Below are 21,720 nucleotides of genomic sequence, written 5' to 3' on the forward strand. Positions count from 1 at the left end.
AAACAGAAGCAAGGATAATTTTGAGGCTTGGGGACCGAGCTCAGAGCCTTGTAGAAGTCCAGGAGAGGATGATATAGGCAAATGAGGAATTTACATCCATAAATGGGTCAATTAGCAAAAATTCTAGATCCGTCTGCTGTGAAAAAAAAACAAAACACCAGAGATGAAATATCTCAAAATAGGAATCTAGGTTTATGATTTCAGAGGTTTCAGTCCAAGTTCTGATGGCCCCACGCTTTGTGACTGAGGTAAGTGTTTGGTTGGAAGTGTCACCCCAGCCCCTGGCACCCCTATACCCAGAGAGTCTGGGGATGTTTGGGTGTAAAGTTCCATCCCCAGTCCTCTTCCCTGGAAGTTGTCTCAGTCCAGACTCTACCCCCGAGAAAGCTGGCCAAATGATGACCCCCTTCTCAGAGATGCCCAAGACCACGCCCACAGGATATTTAAACAGCAACCAAGACAACAAACACGTGGTTTCCTGATCTTTCACATCCATGTCCTCTCTGAGGGCCTGGAATGCCACCTAGGAGCACCTGGGTTTTTTCCTAATTCGGTTTGATTGGGTCTGATTCGGATTACCTCATCAGTGGAGAGGCTTATGGGGGTGCAAAAATGTAGGGCCCCGAGTCTTCCATTGTTCTTGGGGTCCATCTTGAGGACAGTTTCTGGTCAGCCAGCTAAAGCATTGTTTGTTCCTGTGCTCCTTCTGCCCCGACTGGTGATTAGCTGTAGGGCATTGTTGACTCCATCTTTGGTGTGGTAATTTCCCACCTGCCTGGGCAGAAATCCTTGTGCAGCAGCTAGGTATATGAGGATCTCCCCAAGGTTGAATAAACGGCATTTGGCATTCGGCTGATCTTTTGAATGACCCAGGTCTCTTGGTGTGTTCTTTTAATCTCCAGGCCCTTGCCCGATTCACGTAAGGTACAGTGGCGTGCAAACTGTACCGAGGGGGTAATACAGAATCGGGTGTTAACACAAAAACTTTTCAGTAAGGTAGAATGCTATAATAATCGGACCATGTAGTAAAGGTCAGCTTCCATGGTGACCTTGTGGAAGCCAGAAAGCAGGGAGGAAGGGGCGCACTTTCAGGGAGTGACTTCTCCCAGTTAGGACCCTCCTGTAATGATTTCAGCCATATAAGGGTTCTAGGGGCCATGCATATGCAGACAAGCCCTCAGGCAGAAGTGCATAACGGGCACCCCCCTGGATGTTAAAGGGCCCCATGTGATCAACATATGACTCAGCTAAGCCCTTGCGTGCATGTGAGAGCCCCCCTCAGTCATCTGCCTATGACATAACCATGTCAACCCCCTGTGCGCATGCACTAAGCAGCTTTTAAAAGCTGGATGTGCCATCTTCCTCTCTCTCTCTCTCTCTCTCTCTCTCTCTCTCTCTCTCTCTCTCTCTCTCTCTGCACACTGACTTCCCCACGCCTATTCACGCCCCCTCTAATAAACTCCTAAGCGGGTTTTTTGCGTGTTCCGTGTTTCCTTCTCATCCATGACAAGTAATTACACCACCTCTTAGCCTATTCAGCTAATTAAGACATAAATTCATCAATGGGTCATTAACAACCCCCCCCTCCGCCACCCTCATCCAGTTACTTCTCAATAGTGACACCAGCTGGATCCTGTCCTTCAATACAGGAGCCTTGGGGGAAGACACTTCTGGACTTCTGGAGGGGCAGTCTTTTCCTGGGCCAGACCAAACGGAATGTTAGGTGCTCACCTAGGTCAGAGATTTAATTCTTTTGTCCAGAGGAACTAATTTTTCCTCAGTGAGCCTCACTGTTGCTATCTCACAGATAAAATACCCTGACAAAAGCCATTCAAGCAGGGAAGGAAGGGATTATTTTGGCTCCAAGTTCCGGGTTCCAGCCCTTCTCCCCACCCCCATCCCTTGGGGAAGTCCCAGGAGCAGGAGTTTGAGGAATGAATGCTTACCTCAGCTGTCCCTTTCTTCCAGTTGAAGGCAGGAAGGAGTACCTCCACCTGCAGTGGTCAAGCCTTTCCATCTCAAGCGAGGGAATCACACCAATCCCCCACCAAGGGCACGCTCTGGGGTTCTAGACCGTGTCAAGGTGACACCACTTACCAGCACACCTCCCTAGTGCTGAGGTCACCTGTCTGAACTGCGCGTGTGCCAAGCCTCCAGGAGTCTCTCAAACTGTAATGCTACACGATCCTATCTATGAAGCCCGGTTCACACATATTTTTCTCCATACACTCTAAGCTCTAAAATGCTGAAAACAAGATGTAATTTATCTTTGTGCTACCCTGTAACCATCAACATCACAATATTGCATAGCGCACTCAGTGAGCGTTTGAATGGTTAATATTTCATGTGTGGCTTTTCGTTAGTACCTGAAGCTGCTCTTGAATTTTTGATCCTTACCTCCAAGTGCTGGTACCATGGGCATGGCACTATCATGTTCAGCTCATTTATGATATATTAGTAGGCTATTTACTAGTCAACACAAACTTTGGGATAAATTAATAAATGAATTTGAGACAAGGGTTTCATGCTGCCCAGGCTGGCTTCCAACAATGTTGTTGATGATGATTTTGAATTCCTGATTCTGACACCACCTTCCACTTGAGGTGCTGGGATTACAGCAACGCGCCTTCACACCTGCCTCAGTTTTTACTTTTAAAGCCGGTCCTCCCCACCCCGCCCTCTCCTCATCTCTTCTTTGGTAGCATAGAGCGTGCGTAAAGTTGACGGAAAAGAGGCATAACACGTTTTCTGAGATCAGGTAATTCTTAAAAGTGTACGTGGTTTTTTTTTTTTTTTTTTTTTTTTTTTAAAGTTGAGCGTTGGAAGCTGAAAGAATATGTTTAAGAGCTTAGGTGTTTAGGTCTGTACTCCATTTTTAAAAAATTGGATTATGGCCGGGCGGTGGTGGCGCACGCCTTTAATCCCAGCACTAGGGAGGCAGAGGCAGGCGGGTCTCTGTGAGTTTGAGACCAGCCTGGTTTACAGAGCTAGTTCCAGGACAGGCTCCAAAGCCACAGAGAAACCCTGTCTCGAAAAAACAGAAACAAAACAAACAAAAAAATGGATTATGTGTTCTTTTGGTGACCAATTACTTGAGTTCTTTTTTGGAGATCAGACCTCTGTCTGATGTGGGGTTCGTGAACCACAATCCTAGAGAATTTAGACAACAATGAGGACACTAAGAGAGGCTTACAGAGATCTAATCTACATGGGAAGTAGAAAGTAGAAAAAGACAAGATCTTCTGAGTAAATTGGGAGCATGGGGGACCTGGGGGAGGGTTGATGGGAGGAGAGGAGAGGCAGGAAAAAATGTAGAGCTAAAAAAAAAAAAAAGAAATGGAAAAAGGCTTAGGTGACTGGGACTCAACTTTCCCCAGTTTACGGTCCCTAGAAGGCCCTCGCGCCATATTGCTCTGGGCCAGCCGGCACGCGCTGGGCCCACCCGCCTCTTCCGTGGCCTGCCATTGGCCCGGGGCGTTCTCCACGTCTCTACCGGGCACGCGGAGCCTCGCAGCCGGGACGCCTCGATCCTAACAGCCGCCAAGGCCGCAGCAGCCCGGCCGCTCGCCCGCCCGTCTGGGCCGCACCCAACAGTCGGGGTAGGGGCCAGGTCGCCGCAGCGCGAGGGCCTGGGATGCGGAGGGGCTGAGAGCCGTGGTCGCCAAGGTTCGGACGAGCTGGAAAATGTCTTCGGGGCATGCGCCACAGCGGCCGTTAAGTGACCCAAAACCGACGCCGTGGAGACGGCAGCCCGGAGGCACGGGGCCCGAGCGTGGCCGGGCTCCGCTCGCCCAGCGGGGACCCTGAGGGCGGAGAGCGCAGGCGCGCGGCGCCGGGGGCGGAAAGGTGCGGCCAGCCAGGTGCGGAGAGCCGCGTGGAGCAGCGCGGCTGCGCGGAAGGCAGGGGGCGGGGCCGCAGCTACACGGGAGTGGGCGGTGCTTGGTCTGCCTAGCGGGCTTTTCTAGGGTGGATTCGCTCCTTATCTCTGGGTGAGTGGTGCTGCGGCTGGACGCGGGCGACAGAGGGAATACTGACCCCACACCCCCAACTGAGGTTCGTACCCAACAGGCTGGTGGCTGAGATCTTGCCTACTTCCGATTAAGTGATAGAAACGTGTGTAGTAGAATACCAACATTCAAGTCCGAGGCCGGATTGGGTCAGTATTGCAGCATCACTGGCTTATTAATGTCAGCCCTCCCACCCACCCCCAAGTTTTATTTGGCGGTGCCTGAGAAGTTACTGAAAGCAGTATTTGGTTGAGGTTGAGAATTCGAGATTGACCTTGAACTTCTCTATGCCACCGGGTCTGGTTTTATGCGGTGTTGGGGATCGAATATACTTCGTGCGTGCTAGGTAAGCATTCTACCAACTGAGGAGCCTCCATCCCCCGAGGTCGAGGATCTTAGCAATAAGTTTGTATCACCCGGAACTGGTTATGGTCAAACTAGAGTAGCAGCGTCCTTTGCCGAGCTGGAACTTCCAGACCCTATCGTCCGTGTCTCAGTATTTACTGCCTGAATTCTGTGGGCCAGTGGTAGGTGGGAAGGCCAACACCTCCCCCTTTTCATCTGGGCCATCATTTCTTCTAGGCGTCTCGTGTGAAAAGGGAGCATTTGGCATTTACAGCAGAGTTGCTGCTGAGTCTCTGATACAGAGCCCGGAGGATAAATCTGCATTATCACTATTATTATTTTTGTCGCAACGGAAGTTGGAAACAAAATGGAAGTGGCAGAAAAGAACATACCGGTAAATGTCACCCTTCTCACCCACCTACAGGGGTGTCGGAGGGGTGTATGTGGAGAAATGACAAATTATCCTATTTAGGCCCCTGCTTCCCCTGGGGTGCAAACTAAGACTGACATCAATGGTCAGTGAAAATTTCACATTTGATGTATGTAAAGTAAAAGTACAGATGTTAGTTATTAAAAAAATACTTCTAGACATGCAAATGGGTCTTTTTATTTTCCTTTCCTTTCCCTGGATTGTTTAAAGTGGAGTCTTCTATCTGAGGAGGTCTGTTGAGGCCTGAGACTTGGCATTTCTCTGAGTTTCCAGGAAGCCGCTATACTGGTTTAGGGACCACACTTGGAGACCTAAGCTGAGCATCCGTGCTGTGCAGCATTTGGGCACTTGAGGAAGGCACCAAACCTTCCATTGATTAATATTAGCACTAACAAGTGTGAAATCTGGGGTTGAGAGAGAGAGAGAGAGAGAGAGAGAGAGCGAGAGCTAGCAGGCAGGGGCTTGGGTGCGTGTGTGGCGTATGTTTTGTTGTATTGCTGGGGATGGAAGCCAGGGCCTCGCTCATGCAAGACAGGTGGTCACCACTAATCTAAATCCCAGCCACACTTGACTTTGCGTTTATTGGAAATCATTGGATATCATTGCTCTAGGTACAGGTTTAGTCTGGTTCACTTCTTTCCAGCACTGATAGGAATAGTAGGCACAGCTAACATTTCTTTTTCTCCTGGACCTGCTAAAAGAGTCTATTCTGATTTAGGACTGTGGCAGTAAAATCATCACAGAGTTTAACTCAGCTGAGGATGGAGAAACCTATATAGATAGAGATATGTAAAAGGAAGAGGGGAAGGGAAGAGGGTTTGTGCCTAGAAAATTAAGAGGAAATACCATCTAGAATCCGAGCTTTAGATGGTGAGGGTGCTCAGGTGTCAAGAGTGGGAAATTCACCTTAAACTGAGTTCAGCAGTTCTTGCTAAAACTGGCGTATGCCCTCCACAGCCTGGGATTCAAACCCTGAATCAAAGCCTGCTAGAGAAGGGGCCTTAGAGGTTTGAGCAAAGGTTGGGAGCTGAGGGAGTTTGTGGTCTGCCCAGTGTCTCCTCACCTCTGGTCTGTCTGGACCACAGCCTTTGGCAGTTCACACAGTAAAACAACCTCTGCAGATTAGCTACGGAAGCATAAACCCAGCTATGGGATGCTGAAAAGAGGAGGTGTGGTGGGGTGGAGATGGGAGGGGAGGGGTGGGGTGCTGCCCGATGACTTGAGGTTTAAGCTGTGTGGAGGTTGTTGTTGCCCAGTTAATTGGGGAGAAGAAATTTTCTTTGTTTTCTTCTTAAATATCTAAAGTCATGTGTGAGTGAGAACTTGTTTAAAATCTTTCAGTGCGGCAGTGTGGTTGGAGGTAATTTTGAAGAGGTTTGTCCAGAGAGGGTTATTAGGTTTAAACCGCCATTATACAAACAACGGTACCAGTTCGTTAGAGATTTAGTGGATCGCCATGAACCCAAGAAGGTAATTATCTTTTTTTAACTGCTAAGATTGCCCTATTAAAGTGGTTTATCACATATGCTCGTAAGACTTCTCCCTCCCTCCCGGTGTTAGGGTTACAGACAGGAGCGTTGGCATGCGGGACAAGCACTCTACCGCTAAGTGACCTCCTGTGCCTGAGGCAGACTTGAGTGATTTGGGGTGGTGGATAGATGTATGGTACATTGTAAAACAGGTAGAGAACGGTCAAAAAGAAAAAAAAGATGGTTTTCTGTGGTTTTGTTGTGTTGCTTTGTCTGGCTTCTAATTCATACTCAAGTCCCCCCCTCCCCCCCCCCCCCCCCCCCCCCCCCCCCTCCCCCCCCCCCCCTCCCCCCCCCCCCCGAGAACCCCCCCCCCCCCCCCCCCCCACCTCATCCTCTCGAAACAGAGATCATTGCAATAGCGAGGAGACCTTAAGGCCAGTGCTCCAAGTGTTTCAGAGTTAAGCCGTTGTTGTTTTTTTTTTCTTTTTTAACCACGGAGGAGTGACCAAAGTCACAAATTGGGAAAGCCTTTATGATAGTCCCGTTAAGGGCCAGCAGCATTTTTAACGGCGAGGGCAGCTTAATTATAGTGAGTGAAGTTAGTTTATTTTGGAGATAGGGTCTTAGAGTTCAGCCTCTAACTCCATGCTCCGGCCTCTCCCTCCCAAGTCTGGGGTTGTAAGTGTTTGCCTCTACACCTGCCTTATATATATAAAAAAAAAAATCCTTATTTTTAAAAATTTATTCGAAACTGGGTGTGGTGAATGCCTTTAATCCCAGCACCCAGGAGGCAGAGGTAGGTCTCAGAGTTGGAGGCCAATCTGGTCTATAGAGTGGATTCCAGGACAGCCAAGACTATACAGAGAAACCCTGTCTCCAAAAAAAAAAAAAAAAAAGAAAGAAAGAAAGAAATGAAAAACAAATCACTTGAGCCCAAGAGTTAGCGACCAGCTGGGGCAACATAGCCAGACCATATATTCAAAAGCGGGGGTGGGGTGGGGTGGGTGGTATTCTCAGGTGTAGTCACAAACATTTGTAATGCCAAATTTGGGAGGGAGAGACAAGAGAGTGGAGTTGGATATCAGATCCTCTGGAATTGGAAAAGGCTTCCTTTAGTCGCCTTAGCTATTCTACAGATGTTCACACATCTGTCTCAGCAGCCTTTTCAGCAAATCTGTTCACTTGAAGGGTCTGAGGGGCCTTTTTTTTTTCCAATGTGGAATTTCATATGGCTCAATGTGGTTGTTCCCTGGGGATATGGTGCAGTTGGTGGAATGCTTATCCAGCACACACACAGCTCCCAGTTTGACCCCCAGCATCTCGTAAAGGGCATAGAGGTACATACTGTAATCCCAGAACTCTTAACACTCAGGAGGTGGTTTGGCTACACAAGACTCAACTTGTGATTCTTGCTCTGATAACCTTGAACCTCAAGCAATTGTTCTGAATAAGCATGGTTTTGTCCGACTTTTCCTCAACCACTGATTTACCTGCAGGATTAAAAAGTCTCAGTTTAATTTGTTTTTTTGTGTATACAATCCTACCTCCAAAGATCCTTCCATAAAATAACTTTGTTTTCCCTACTGATTCACAATCTCCCACTGAGGTGCGTGCACGAGCACATGCACACATATGTGTGGGTGGAGGCCCAAAACCAGCCAACATGGGTGTCTTCTCTGTCACTCCCTACCTTGTGTTTTTTTGAGATAGGTTTCTCAGAACCCAGATCTCTCAGATTTGGCGAGGCTATAAATAGGGTTATAGACACATTCTCCCACATCTGACTTTATATGGGTGTCGGGGGTCTGAACTCCGGTCCTTATTCTTGCACTCACTAACCTGAACCGTTTTCCCGGGCATCCTCTAGTTTTAAGAGCTCCTACTTTTCTGGCTATGAATGTTGTGCAAATGATGCTGTGTCTCATCTATAGGTTGCAGACCTGGGATGTGGCGATACCAAGCTCCTAAAGCTGCTAAAAATCTATCCATGCATTCAGCTGCTTGTTGGGATAGATATCAATGAAGAAAAATTACATTCAAATGGGTAATACTTCTAGTGCTATGGTTTGGATGTGTTTCATCTCCCAAAGGTGCTTGTGTTGGAAGCTTGTCCCCAGGGTGGTAGTAGAACTGTCGCCAGGTGGGGTATAGTCTTAGGTCATGGGGGCTCTCACCTAAGAGATGGACTCTTCCTCCTTTTTGAGACAAGATATTATGATATAGCATAAGTGTCCTCAGCTTAAATTCGCAGTGTGTCACCATGCCTGGCTTTAATGCCTCTCTCCTAAGTGGTGGTTTGAGTCTCATGGCCGCGACAGTTCCAAGGGAGGGTTGTAGCATATACTTGGTCCCTCCACACCACATTCACCGTTCTGCTTCTCTGATAAATAGATTTCTAGATTGTTTTGAACCTGCTCTTCTAAAGAGCTGAAATGTCTCTGTTCCAAAGAGAGGCAAAGTGTGGCAATGAGAACAGTGTGGGAAATTTAAAGTCATGTTTAGTGACCTTACTTCCCGCCGTGGAAGGAAGCTGCCCCATGGCCTAGTGTTCAGTACCAGAGAAAAACAGGCGGAGTGGGACTCACATCAGGGGATCTGGGTTCTGCAGCTCTGAGAGCTCCTTCTCTTGTTACCTCTGGTGCTGGGAGTCCCAGCTGTAAGTCCACACACACCAAAGCAGGACCTTGAGTCTCAGGGCCTCTCCTCATACAGCTAGGTGCACACTCTGCTCTGAGCCGTACCCCCAGCCCCGATCGCTAAGTAGGTTGTTTCCTGATGCTGCTGACTGCTGATTGTTCTTTTGCAGGCATTACTTGTCTCCCTACCTGGGGGAGTTTGTAAAACCCCGAGATCTAGATTTGACTGTCATCTTGTATCATGGCTCTGTTGTGGAGAGAGACTCTCGCCTGCTTGGATTCGATTTGATAACATGCATTGAATTGTAAGTCTGGAAGTTGCATCGGCTCTCCACTTTGGAAAATATGAAGGAATTAGCCTCAGTAATCAATGTCATTATTTGTAAAATGATCACAACTCATCAGCTGGGAGTATCTTTTTACTGTTAGTATTTTTCTTAGGAATTCCAAGAATGAAGATAATTCCAGAAACAGACATTCATATACTCACCACACAGCCACCTGTGACTGCTTCCTTCTGGTCCTTGTTATATACGTGTGCATCCTCTCCCTCCCCATGGTGCTTTGCCCCCTGAAATAATTAAAAGATTATATACATAGGCCTTTACTCCTGTTGAAAAATTTCATTTGTGGGTCTGGAGAGATGTCTCAGTAATTAAGAACACTTGTTCTTGCATAGGATATGGGTTCAGTTCTTAGCACCCACACGGCAGCTAACATCCATCCATGGCTCCATTCCATGGGCACCAACTACCTCTTTTGACCTCTGAGGGCATATGGTTTGCAAGCAGAACACTTACACACATAAAAATAAAGAAATTCATTTGTATTTCTTCTCTTATAATGTATCTAGCTTTTAGATTTTAATTAACCTTTAAGCGCATAAGTGTTTGCTTAAATGTATGTCTTTGTGCCATGTAAGTGTGGGCAGTGCCTGAGGAGGATGGAAGAGGGACTGGATCCCCTGGGACTGGATCACAGACAGTTGGCAGTTGTGAGCCACCATCTAGATGGTGGGAATCAAACTCTGGTCCTCTGGTAGAGCAGCTAGTGCTCTTAACCACTGAGCCATCTCTCCAGCCCCTGTGTAACATAGCCCAGCATGGTCTCAAACTTGCTGTATATAATCTTGAATGTCTCATCCTTCTGCCTCTACCTCCCAAGTGCTGGGATTAGAGGTGTGTGCCATGCTCAGTTTTATGTGGTGCTAAGGATCGAAATCAGGGCTTTGTGCCCTTTAGGGTTTCTCTTGCTGTGATTTGTAGTCTTACTGCGTTGCGGTCAGACAGGACACAGGGAATCATTTCAGTTTTTCTGTACTCATTAAGACATGCTTGGTGTCCTAATTCATGATCTACTTTAGAGAAAGTTCCATGGGCTTCTGGAAAGAATGTGTATTCTGCAGTGTTTGAATGGAATATTCTATAGATTTTATGTTAAGTCCTTGTGATCTATGAGTCATTTAATTCAGGTATTTCTTTTGTGGGATGGTCTGTCACCTGGTAAGAGTCGGGTAGTGGTGATACTTCCGTTGTGCTGGGGTTAATCTGTGATGCCAGATTTAGTAGTATTTGGTAATGTCTTCAAAAATAGCCTTATCTTTTGAGATTAATATAATTATGTTGTCCCTCCTCCCCTCCAAGTCCTCCCATGAATCATATTGTTTGAGGTGTTGGGGATCTGATGCAGGGCAATGCCGCTGAGCCCCAGCTCCAGTCCTGTTGTATTTCTGTTATCACTTGTAGTTACAGACTTACAGATGTTGCGGGATTAGGTACAAGGTACTGGTACTGGTACAAACTACCAGGCTCACTAATTCTTTACATTTGGTTCCATTTACTTAGGCTTTTAGGTGTAGTCTCCCATATGCATTTTTAATACAGTCCACTTGAGAGTACATTGGAGACCATGGCCTTTTACTCATAAATACCTATATGTTAAAAGTTTCCTAAAACTTTTATTAGATTGTGTGTGTATGTGTGTGTTCCTGAACTCATGTTGTCAGGCTTGGCGGCAAGCACCTTTAGCCTGTTAGCCATATCGCAGGCCCTTAAATATCTTTCCTAAGAAGAAATGCTTTCGGTCAACGAGATGGCTCAGCAGGAAAAGTCACTTGGCAATGTAAGTCTACAGACCTGAGTTCAGTTTCCAGAACCCATGTAAAGATAGAAGGAGAGAACTGGTTTTCAGTGTTGTACTCTGGCCTCCACATATGGCACATGCATATCCTCTCATCATACACACACAATAATAATAAATTAAAAAATAAGATGGCGTGCTTCCTCTTATGTAGCCATAGTATGTTGTGTTAAGAAATCTCCCAATGGCCAGGTGTCATTCATGCCTTTAATCCCAGCACTCAGGAGGCAGAGGCAGGCAGATCTCTGTGAGTTCTAGGCCAGCCTGGTCTACAGAGTAAGTTCCAGGACAGCCAGAACTACCCAGAGAAACTTTGTCTTGAAAAACCTAAAAAAAAACAAAACAAAACCCAGGCTCACAATGATGTGTATGATATATGGTCATGTTATATGGTTCACATCCAACACTTAACAACTCAGTTGTTCTCGTGATAGCTTTTATAACTATTTTCAAGTCTAATTTTCACTTAAAATGTGGGCCTTGTTTTATTTTTTATTTTACGCTTTGGCACTACATAGAGACAGGATCTCTCTGTGTAGCCCTGGCTGTCCTGGAGCTCACAGAGCTTCTTCTGCCTCTGGCGCCTGAGTGTTGGGATCAAAGATGTGCGCCACCATCTCTAGCCTGGGGATTTTAGTGTGATGTCTTTGGAGTGTCTATTAATCATCTCGAACAGGGTTGCTCAGTCTTTCTGCTTTCTAGAACATCCCTTAATCTGGATTCAGCATAGCATTTCAGCGTTAGATTTTGAGAATGTTTTTATTTTGGTGGGATGGAGTGTTGATCAAGTGCTTCATACATCCTGAGCAGATGCTACAGCTCTGAACTACCTGCTGTCCCAGGGAACATGAGTGTGGGTTTATGTACTCAAGAACGTAAATGCCTGGGAGCTGGAGACTAGTTTTTTCCTGTGTCTTCCCCAGTTACTCTCACCTTGTTTTATATTTTATTCACTCATTTGTTCATTTATTTATTTATTTATTTATTTATTTATTTATTTATTTATTGAGATAGGGATTTTTTCTGTGTAGTTCTGGCCATCCTGGAACCAGCTCTTGTAGACCAGGTTGATCTTGAACTCGGAGATCTGCCTGCCTCTGCCTCCTGAGTGCTGGGAATAAAAGGCGTGTGCCACCATTCCTGACCACCTTGTGTTTTTTTGAGATGGGTCTCTCATTGACCCTGGATCTGATGTGGGAATGTCATATATCAATCTGTTGATTTCATTGGTTAAGTTATAATAAACCAACTGCTTGGCCTCAGCTTAGAACATAGATGGGAGGAATAAACAGAATAGAATTCTGGGTGGAAGAGGAAGTGAGGTCAGACTCTGCTCTGCTCCCAGAGAGACCAGACAACTCTGCGCTCTGGAGCAGAGACATCATGGATGGAGGCTAGAATCTTCCCGGTAAGCGCACCTTGGGGTGCTTACACACATCATTAGAAATGGGCTAGTCCAGGTGCGAGAATTAGCCTGTAAGGGTTAGAGTTCATGGGCCAAGCAGTTCTTAAATGAATACAGTTTGTGTGTTGTTATTTCGTGCATGAGCTAGCCAAGCGGCCTGGGTGTTGGGGACGCAGCCCCGCCGCTCATATTTCAACATGGATCTTGCTGATTGTCTACACTGGCTGGCCAACAAGCCCAAGATTTTCTGATCTTTGCCTCCCCAGCCTTGGGAGTTACAGATGTATGTTCCCATGCCAGATTTTTTTTCTGAGTACAGGGGATCTGAACTTAGGTCCTCATTCTTGCACACGCACATCCACATGTGAGTTCAGGTGCCCCTGGGGGCCAGCAGAGGGCATCGGATCCCCTGGAGCTGTAGTTCCAGGTGGTTGTGAGTCACCTGACATGGGTGCTGGAAACCACACTGGATCCCCTGTGAGAGGAGCAAGTGCTCACAATTGCCGAGCTGTCTGGCAGTGTCCTGCCGTTTTTGAAAAGAAATCACAGAGGCAATGATGTGTTCCTGGGAAATCAAGGAACATGCAAGTTCAGATGCTTTGTGAAAAGGAGTGTTGACATGAGTTCTACAGAGGGCAGCGGAGGGTGGATCTTAGCTGATGGGTCACCCTGGGCAAAGCTGGGAGTGGGAAGGGTTCAAACGTGAGAACAGTTGATCCTGGGTTGTGGGCTGCTGCATCATCAGAGAAGGGATAAATCAACAACATCCAGGTAGGAGTTATTTTTGCCAGGCCAATTAGGAGAATACACCCAGTGAAGCCGCATTTAACTCTGTCTTTCTTGTCAACCATTTTAGAATAGAGCATTTGAATTCAGATGACCTGGCCAAGTTTCCCGAAGTGGTCTTTGGATACCTGTCGCCGTCCATGGTTGTCATCACCACACCAAATGCTGAATTCAACCCCCTGTTTCCCACAGTGTCCCTGAGGGATGCAGATCATAAATTCGAGTGGAGCAGAAAGGAGTTCCAGACCTGGTGAGCTCAGAAGGGTTCTTTTGTTTGTTGTTGTTCGGCAGCAATCCTGTTATAGGAAGTAAGCTGTCTTATTCAAACTCTTAGTTTATTCCAGCAAGGTCTCCACGTGTGGCTCATGATGTAGCCGGATCACAAGGAAAGCAGCCCATTTGGGCCGCAGGAGAAAAGAGCGTGTGCCTAGTGGATGCTCTTTGGGAGGCGCCTGTAGTGTTGGCATAGATTGAGGACCAGAGTGGGGAGGATGTGGGGGTGTGAGGGGCGCTCACGCCCATGTGTGGGGCGGCTTCTTGGCTTCACCCACACCTGCACACTGCCTGTCCCGTAGCCCCCCTTTCCTGTTCCTGAGGTAACTTGGAAACTGTGGCGAACTCCCTGACCAGCAGGAAAGAACAGCCACCAGACGAGGATTCTTCCCAAATCACGCTTTATTGGAGCCTCTTGGTTATAGGGAGAGCAGGAAGCGAGGGGTCCCGAGCTCTGAGCTGTAGCTGCTTATATAGGGAGTCTGCCTAGCAACCTTTGATACTTTGATACTTTAACTGCTTTTCTGGAGACCCACCTGCCAGAAAGAAAGCAGGGGAACATCCCTGTCAATTACAGACCACAAGGAAGTTCCCCTGCCGGTCAGGGGGAGTGTGGGCAGCTAGATCACAACAACTCATCCTGTTTTCTGGTGGAAGAACTGCAATCTCTATTATGGTATCAAGCGAGGCCAGGGCCAAATGCCATCTTGTAATGGCAACCACTCAAATCGGCTCCCAGCAGGAAACCTAAGACGTGTCACTGCCTTTGTTCCCCACAGATGTCGGGTGTCCTGGTACCCATCATACACTTGTGCACGGATGTTTAACTTTGGAATTTTTTCTTTGTGATGATGTCTCATTATATAGCTCAGGCTAGCTTTAACCGCCTTATCCTTCTGCCTTATCAAGTAACATGATAGGCATGCACCTCCTTGCTTGGCTGAGAAGTCCTTTGTTCATATGTTTTCTGTTTTTTTCTAAAACTGCTGACAAGAAGTCACTTAAGAATTGTTTGTTGATACCAGACGGTGGTGGCGCACACCTTTAATCCCAGCACTCAGGAGGCAGAGGCAGGCGGATCTCTGAGTTTGAGGCCAGCCTGGTCTACAAAGCGAGTTCTAGGACAATCAGGGCTATTACATGAGAAACCCTGTCTTGAAAAGCCCCCCAAAATTGTTTGTTTACAAAGTTGTTTAACCAGAATTGTATGTGCAGAGAAGTGACTTCTCTTTGTTGTTTGATATCAGGGCTTCCCGAGTGGCAAACTGCTACAGTTATTGTGTGGAGTTTACTGGGGTCGGGACACCCCCAGCTGGGTCTGAGCATGTCGGATATTGTACCCAGATAGGTGTCTTTAGGAAGAACAGCGGGAAGCTAGCTGAGTCCCGTGCTTCACAGCAGCATGACCGGCATGTGTACAAAGTTGTGAGTATTCCTGCGAAATAGAAATCCATGGGTCACATGACAGGTGGTGAGCACAGGACTACAACCACAGCTGCCACCCACCACCCTGCCGCCATTACCGCCATTACCACACTACTTCCTCCTCCTCTTCTTCCTTCTCCTCCTCCTCTTCCTCCTTATCCCTAACCCTCCTCCTCGTCCATCTTTTCTCCTTCCATCTTTCTCTCCCCTCCCCCCTTCTCCTTTTCCACATCACTAGTCCCCACAGTAGAAAGCAGGGTCTCACTGTGTAGCCCTGGCTGGTCTTGAATACACAGAGATCTGCCTGCCTCTACCTCCCAAGTGTGTGGGGTCGAAGGTGTGCACCACCACACCTGGCCAAGTGACCTAATTTTGAGGCTCATCTAGAAAGATGCTTCAGGCTCCATGAGTCCTGGCAGGGTCAGGGTCAGTCTGTGGCATTCTTTGAGACTGCCTGGCCCCTTGGCTTTACACGACAAAGAGCAGTTTACTGGAGGTCTTCTTAGGATGTTCCAGAGAGGACTCCTGCTGCTGCCTCCTTTGTAATCTGTCAGTGTTAGTTCCTGGCTGTCCCTTTACTGTTGCTAACTGTTCCTCCCCAGCCCATGATGCACGAATGTATGCATATATGCATACACACACATACACACACATAAACACACAGGCACGTGCACACATGAATGACAAAACCTACTTCGACTTTCAAAAGAATCCATTCTTCTCTTGATGGAATCATTTTCATTTATTCTTGGTTTTCTTCAGCTTGTGTGTCACTTTGTTACCTAGACTGGCCTTGACCTCTTGGACCAGCAGTTATCTTAGTCTTTCAAGGAACTCTGGGCTTGTAGGCATGTACCACTGATTCTAGATTGAACCAGTGCTTCTTTTTACACTAATTTCCATGTAATAGCAAGTAGAAACACTGGATTGTAGGTTCGGTTAGGCTTTCGTCTTCTGTTAGCTCCAGTCCCATCAGATCTGATGCCCTCTTCTGGCTTCAGTAAGACCAGACACGCATATGTTGTATAGACGTACATGCAAGCAAAACACTCATACATACCAAATAATAAAATAAATTTTTTTTTAAAGGGGAATACTGGGTTAGTGCCTGTTGGTAGAAACACTGCTGAGATTTAGTTGTCATCAGAATTGGAAGCAAAGCAGCCACCTAGTGTCTATATATGTTTGATTTCCAGTGAGATTAAGGCTTTTACAATGCACAGCTTGTTACTGAATTGCTGATGGTTTAAACACACTTGGGTATTCTGTTTGGTTTTTCTTCCCTTAGGTTTATACAACCACCTACCCGAGTTTACAGCAGGAAAAGGTGCTCAAGTTTGTACTGGTCGGGGAGCTCCTGATACAAGTGGAACGCTTGAGACTGAGACACCAGCGGATGCTGAGGGAGCAGGAGAAGGAGCTGGGCCCTCAGCCAGGGCCCATGGACTGCTCCCCAGCCCCTCACCTACTCTTGGGAGCTGTATTCACAGAGGCTGAAAAGGCCAGGATAGAAAATACTCCCCAGCCCTTCTGTGAAGGAGAGAAGTTTTTCATACCCCTGAGGAGACTGCTCGCTTATCCCAAGCTGCAGCTCTTGTGTACTGACGAAGAGAGGATGCGGTCCCTCATTGCTGACTCGGTGTCCCTAAGCAGCGACGGTTCTGCAGTCGTGGTTGACCTGCACAATTCTTGGGATTATCAGCCTGAAGATAATTGAGCCATCTGAATTTTCCAAAGCTCAGAGTCATGCTGAGAGTTGAGTTGTCTTGGAATTCAAACTTTTTTTTTTTTTTTTTGTGGTGCTGGGAATTGAACCCTGGGCCATTTGCATGGTAAGCAAGCACTTTGACACTCAGCTACGTCCTCAGCCCTGGGATTTAAACTTTGCACAGTCATAATTCAAGTACTACTTTGAAAGTTTTAATACAAATCGGGTCCTGAACTGGTTGACAGACGTCCCTGGCGTAGACTGCTCTTCGCTGAGAAAGGGTTCAACTGGAAGGAGCTGCTTTCTTTAAACATTGGGTTTTTATTTTCCATTTGGTGTTTACAAGAACATTGGGTGTGGCCATGTGTTAGTTTTATCCTCTCCCAGTTTTGGTGTTAGAGCCATATGTTGAATGTGACATTAAAACATTTAAATGCAATCAAAGCCACTTGAGAACCTTAGAGGCCCTTACCTAAAATCCTAGCACCTGGATGGAGGACACAAGAGGATCATGGGTTTGAGGCCAGCCTAGACTGCATGGTGAGATCTCAGAAACAAAACCAGTTCCTCTGCCCAACTTTTCCCAGGGGTGATGTAGCTTTAAAATCTAGGATTATCCTTTTACTTTTCAAAAGTATGTTAGATGAGAAAGGAACATGGCTGGTTTTTGAAGGGTATAGAAATCTGCAGTGATCACTGTCCGCATTTATGGTGTGTGTGTGTGTGTGTGTGTGTGTGTGTGTGTGTGTGGTGCTAGAGGTTGAACCCCAGAGCTTTGCACATTTAGGTAAGGGCTCTACCATTGAGCTACATCCTCACGCACTTATGAATACCCTCCCAAAGTTTTCTGACAGGCGTTGGGGTGGGAATAGCTGCAGAGAGAGAGAAATGTGGCTTTGTTTAAGGAAAGAGAAAAGGGGCTCCAAGGGGATATTCTTGTGTGCTGCATGGAAGTCCAGAGGTGTGTCAGCCAGGCATGGCTGCTCCCCCGTGTCAGAGTCCCTGATGTCCATCTTGGTAACTGTGGCGGAGACGGTGGACTAGCCTGGGGTTCCCACTTGCATAGCCCACACTAGCAGAAAGAAAGTGAGGAGGAGCTCCTTAGCTGCCCGGTGTGCTTTGTGGCTTGTCGCTAAGCAACACTGCTGCCACTTCCTGTGTGACAGTAAAGGAAGTTGAGAAGTGATATTCTAAGAAGCCACATGCATACTCAGTCACCTCCTAAGGAACCAGAAAAAGTTGGACATGTTGACACACAGCCTGTGCCACTCAGATTGTGGTGACCTCCCTGGGGCTTAGTCTGGAACTGTTCTGTGGCTGCAGAGTTGGCCCCTGGGCAAGAGCTCTGTGGACACTTATCCTTAAGCTGAGTCTTCAAGGGTTAATCATCATTGGATTTGGTGAGAATGTTTTCATTAGAAAAATCAATCCTATAGGTACTGCCAGCCAGATGCCATCTTTGAATCTTCTAGACTAACCCACCAGATTTCCACGTGCCTCAGGTGCTCATAGGTGTACACGACCTTAGAGGTGTGCGTTCCTTTCCATTCACCTTTCCATGTCTGTGCCCAAGGTTTTCCTCAGCGTTCCCTGCCCATCATGGCTTTTTTGCTGACGTCACGTCTTCTAGCCATGGTAAAGCCCTCGATCGTATCTTCAGAGTTAGTCCGTCAGTCCCCTTGAGGCTTGATAACCCCTTACCCACAAACCCTTTATGTGCTTATGACTGCTATGCGGACGAGAACAGCTCTCTCGTAGGTCTGCACCCCTCCCTCTCCCCCAGAGCTTTACCACTGAGCCACACTTCAGCCTTTGGCTTGCTCTTCCCAGCTTTGATAAATGCCTGCCTTTGCACATTGAAAGGCTTAGTCTGTAGCCATCGGCTCTTTTCTCTTTCCTTTGATACTGGGACTGCACCCAAGGGCTCTGTGTGTGCACTGCAGATGCTCTACCCCTGAGCCCAGCACAGGCCCTTGTTTCTGAAGCCACACAAGGGATGATCCTTCTAAAGAGTGAGGACACTAGAGACGGCAACCCCTACTGCTATGATCGTAGAATGCAAGCCGGGTGCAGTGGGGTGTTGCCTGCAATGCTAGCTCTTGGGAAGTGGAGACAAAGAGGTTCCGAAGTTCAGAGTCATCCTCGACTCCATAGTGAGTTTGCAGCCACTCTGGGTTACCCGAGGCCTTGTCTCAAGAAAAACAAAAGCCCAAAAATAACAATAAAAACCAAATGCAGAGAACAATCAGGCTTGCTAGGGGAGTTTTGTCCCAATTCTGTGTAAAATGAGGTGTAATAGCCACAGTGGGAAGCTCTTATACATGCTGATGAGAAAGTGTTGTGGTAGTTAGAAATCAAAATTATTTTTCAGCCTGAATGGCCAAGCACCTGACAGCCTTCTAGAAACAGAACAGTGCAAACACACAACCTCACACTACCCCGGTGTCCTCTGCTCTCCACAGAGCGACTTTACTTTGCTCCTAACCAGACACAGGCACACAGACACACACAGACACTGCAGAATGGAGATTGCCGAAACCGTGTCCCCTCCAGGCATCGTCCCTAACCTGTCACCTGTGAGCCTTTTTCTCTTACACCACACTCATTTGAACCTTGCTGCTGAAGTTCAGTGTTGAGTGACAGATCTCTTCCTCCTTATCCTGTCCCAGTCTGGGGATTCTCAGGGAGCATCCGAAGAAACCAGACTTTAGAAACGCACTTTTTGAGGCCCTAATGCCTCATGCTACCTTCTTCCCTTCTGAAAGCTCACAAGCCTTGGAACGAGGGGACTCTTTTAGGATCTATTATCTGGCGACATTTAAGAATATCTCTGTGCTGGGATCTAATCCAGGCCACTGCAGCGCCGAGCTCTACCCCAGCCACAAGGGTCTGTGTAACTTTAATCCCCCTCCCTTCTTTGTCCTGCTGGGGAGCTCCTGCTAGGAATATATGGTCCATATATTCTGAGCAAAGCATATTTGCTGTAGTGTTTTCTGGGCTAAGCACTGGTTCCTGCTGAGAAGTTTATGGATGGAGAGGAAGTACGTTTTCTTGCAAGCGTAAGCTCTTGTTGAATTTAAAGTGTCTGAGACCTTGTTTTTCAGACCCAGCATGTAGCTGAATATGACCTCGAACCTCTCGCTTCCACCTCCCAAGTGCTGGGATCACAGGCCTGTGGCACCACACCTGTTATCTGCAGAACTGGGGGATTGAACCCAGGGCTTCATACGTGCTGGGCAAGCACTTCATCTGAGCTACATTCCCAACCCCCAGATGGTTGCAGCCTTGATGGGGAAGGTTGTCGTTACATTTAAATCTCCCTGAAAGCAAACACAAAACAGCACCTAAGCTCCAAATCCCCTTATTCCCAGCATGCTCGAGGCCCGATTTTGATCCCTTAGCAGCACACAAGAAAAGATTCTGTTGTGTGTGGTGGCACACACCTGCGGTGTCAACACTCAGGAGGCAGAGAGAAATTTGAAGCCAACCTGGTCTACACTCCATGCTCTAGGACAGCTGGGGCTACATAGTGAGACCCTGCCTACAAACAAACAGAGAACAAAACCCAAACAAAGGAACAAACACTGTGCAAGTTATTTTTTTCTGTAACAGCCTTACAATGTAAATTACGAAAGGAATAGTTCAGAACTATATAATCTAAAGTAAAGCTAGTAATACCTTAATTCTTTTTATCTTCAATACCCACAATCTCATAGCCTCCTGGGGACTCCGGCTTCTCCTATTCATTGCTCCCCGAAGAGCAGCTCCGCCTACTATTCTGCATAGAATCCAGTTGATTGCCTATATTTTATATCAACTCCCTCCCAAATGGCTTAAGTGATTTTTTTTTACCCTTGTTATCCTTGTTCTTTTACTAATATATATTTTAAATATTTGCCTTTTAAGTCTTATGGGTATTTGTGTGTACCTGTGTATGTGTATGCACATGTACGTGTAGGTGTCTGAGAAGGTTAAAAGGGGACAGTGGATTCCCTGGGGCTGGAATTCCAGGCAGTTGTGAGCCATCCAGTGTGGGAGCGGCGAATCGGATCCCAGTCCTGTACAGGAACAGCAGGTGCTCTTAGCGGCCTGACCTTCTCTCTAGCCCCTATTGTATATTTTTGATGCGACTTTGTCATTAACAACTTATAAATGTGACCGGATGTGCTCCATTCTGTATTGACAACATGTTCTTTTGCAAAATGTTAATAGTTGTGTATAGAAATTCATGTTAAAAACTTCAATTGCTCTGTTCAAAAATTTTGTGTGTAGGGTGTTTTGCCTGCATCTGTGTCTGTGAGCCATGGGCATGCAGTGCCCTTAGAGACCAGAAGAGGGCATAGGATTCCCTGGGACTAGAATCAAGGACAGTTGTGAACTGTCACATAAGTACCGGGAATCGAACCTTGGTCTTCTGGAAGAGCAGCCAGTGCTCTTAACCACTGACCATCCCCTACCCCTCATTAGTTTTGAGACTGTAAAGAAATGTTCCTCAAGAGCTTGCCCTTCCTATCCCTTCCTAGAGACAATTAGCAAATATTCCTTGTTCTCGACTCACTAAGGGTAGATCCCAGTTTACAAGGACTAACATTGTTCCCCACCCCAGGCATTTCACTTGAATGGGCCACACAGCTTTAAGAAAGGTATTTACCTGTTTACTTTGTATGTGTCTAGTGTTTTGCCACGTGGCTGGTGCCTGAGGGCAGAAGAGGGCATCAGATCCCCTGGGACTGGGGTTGCAGTCAGTCATGAACCACCAAGTAGGTGAAGGGAATTGAACCCAGGTGATCTTGAGAGCAGCTGGCACTCATAAACACTGAGCCATCGCCTGAGCCACACAGTTTTAAGCATAGTAACTCAAGATGCTTTTTCTCCAGTGCTTAAACTGCTCTGTGGCAATGAAGAATGTGGTTTTGTAGGAGGCAGAATTTTACCTAAACATTTGCCTTAGATTTTGCCACCCAGCAGGGCCCACATTCCCAGACTACGTGTGAAACAGGTAACCAGCCATGGCCTCCGGCTCCCGCTTCCAGGCTGGGCGGCTCTAGCTTAGCTATCTTGACAAAATGCCTGAGGTAGCTAAAAAGACAAAGG

The 21,720-nt window shown here is 47.1% G+C and overlaps 1 protein-coding gene across 5 annotated transcripts; it reads left to right on the forward strand.

The window, feature by feature from the left end:
* The first annotated feature begins 2,305 nt into the window (after positions 1-2,305).
* Positions 2,306-21,720, forward strand: Henmt1 (HEN methyltransferase 1). Of its 5 annotated transcripts, none has more exons than XM_050120959.1 (8): positions 2,306-2,758; positions 4,590-4,746; positions 6,124-6,252; positions 8,186-8,298; positions 9,061-9,195; positions 13,291-13,470; positions 14,741-14,918; positions 16,207-21,719. In XM_050120959.1, exons 2-8 carry the CDS (start codon positions 4,720-4,722, stop codon positions 16,633-16,635), a joined length of 1,191 nt encoding a protein of 396 aa, XP_049976916.1. In that variant the 5' UTR covers positions 2,306-2,758; positions 4,590-4,719; the 3' UTR covers positions 16,636-21,719. The 5 variants fall into 5 exon arrangements, with proteins under 5 accessions (XP_049976916.1, XP_049976915.1, XP_049976913.1 ...); XM_050120958.1 differs by lacking the exon at positions 2,306-2,758 and adding an exon at positions 3,724-3,846; XM_050120956.1 differs by lacking the exon at positions 2,306-2,758 and adding an exon at positions 3,731-3,860.

Source organism: Alexandromys fortis, unplaced genomic scaffold, assembly GCF_014885135.2.
Source record: "Alexandromys fortis isolate MF-2015 unplaced genomic scaffold, M_Fortis_MF-2015_v1.1 scaffold_176, whole genome shotgun sequence".
Classification (NCBI taxonomy): domain Eukaryota; kingdom Metazoa; phylum Chordata; class Mammalia; order Rodentia; family Cricetidae; genus Alexandromys; species Alexandromys fortis.

What these genes read in the sequence shown, in the direction of transcription:
- Henmt1 (XM_050120959.1), top strand. Translation starts at nt 4,720, where the DNA reads ATGGAAGTGGCAGAAAAGAACATACCG. An exon ending in GAAAAATTACATTCAAATGG is followed by an intron (nt 8,299 to 9,060) that starts GTAATACTTCTA and finishes GTTCTTTTGCAG; the next exon opens with GCATTACTTGTCTCCCTACC. An exon ending in ACCGGCATGTGTACAAAGTT is followed by an intron (nt 14,919 to 16,206) that starts GTGAGTATTCCT and finishes TTCTTCCCTTAG; the next exon opens with GTTTATACAACCACCTACCC.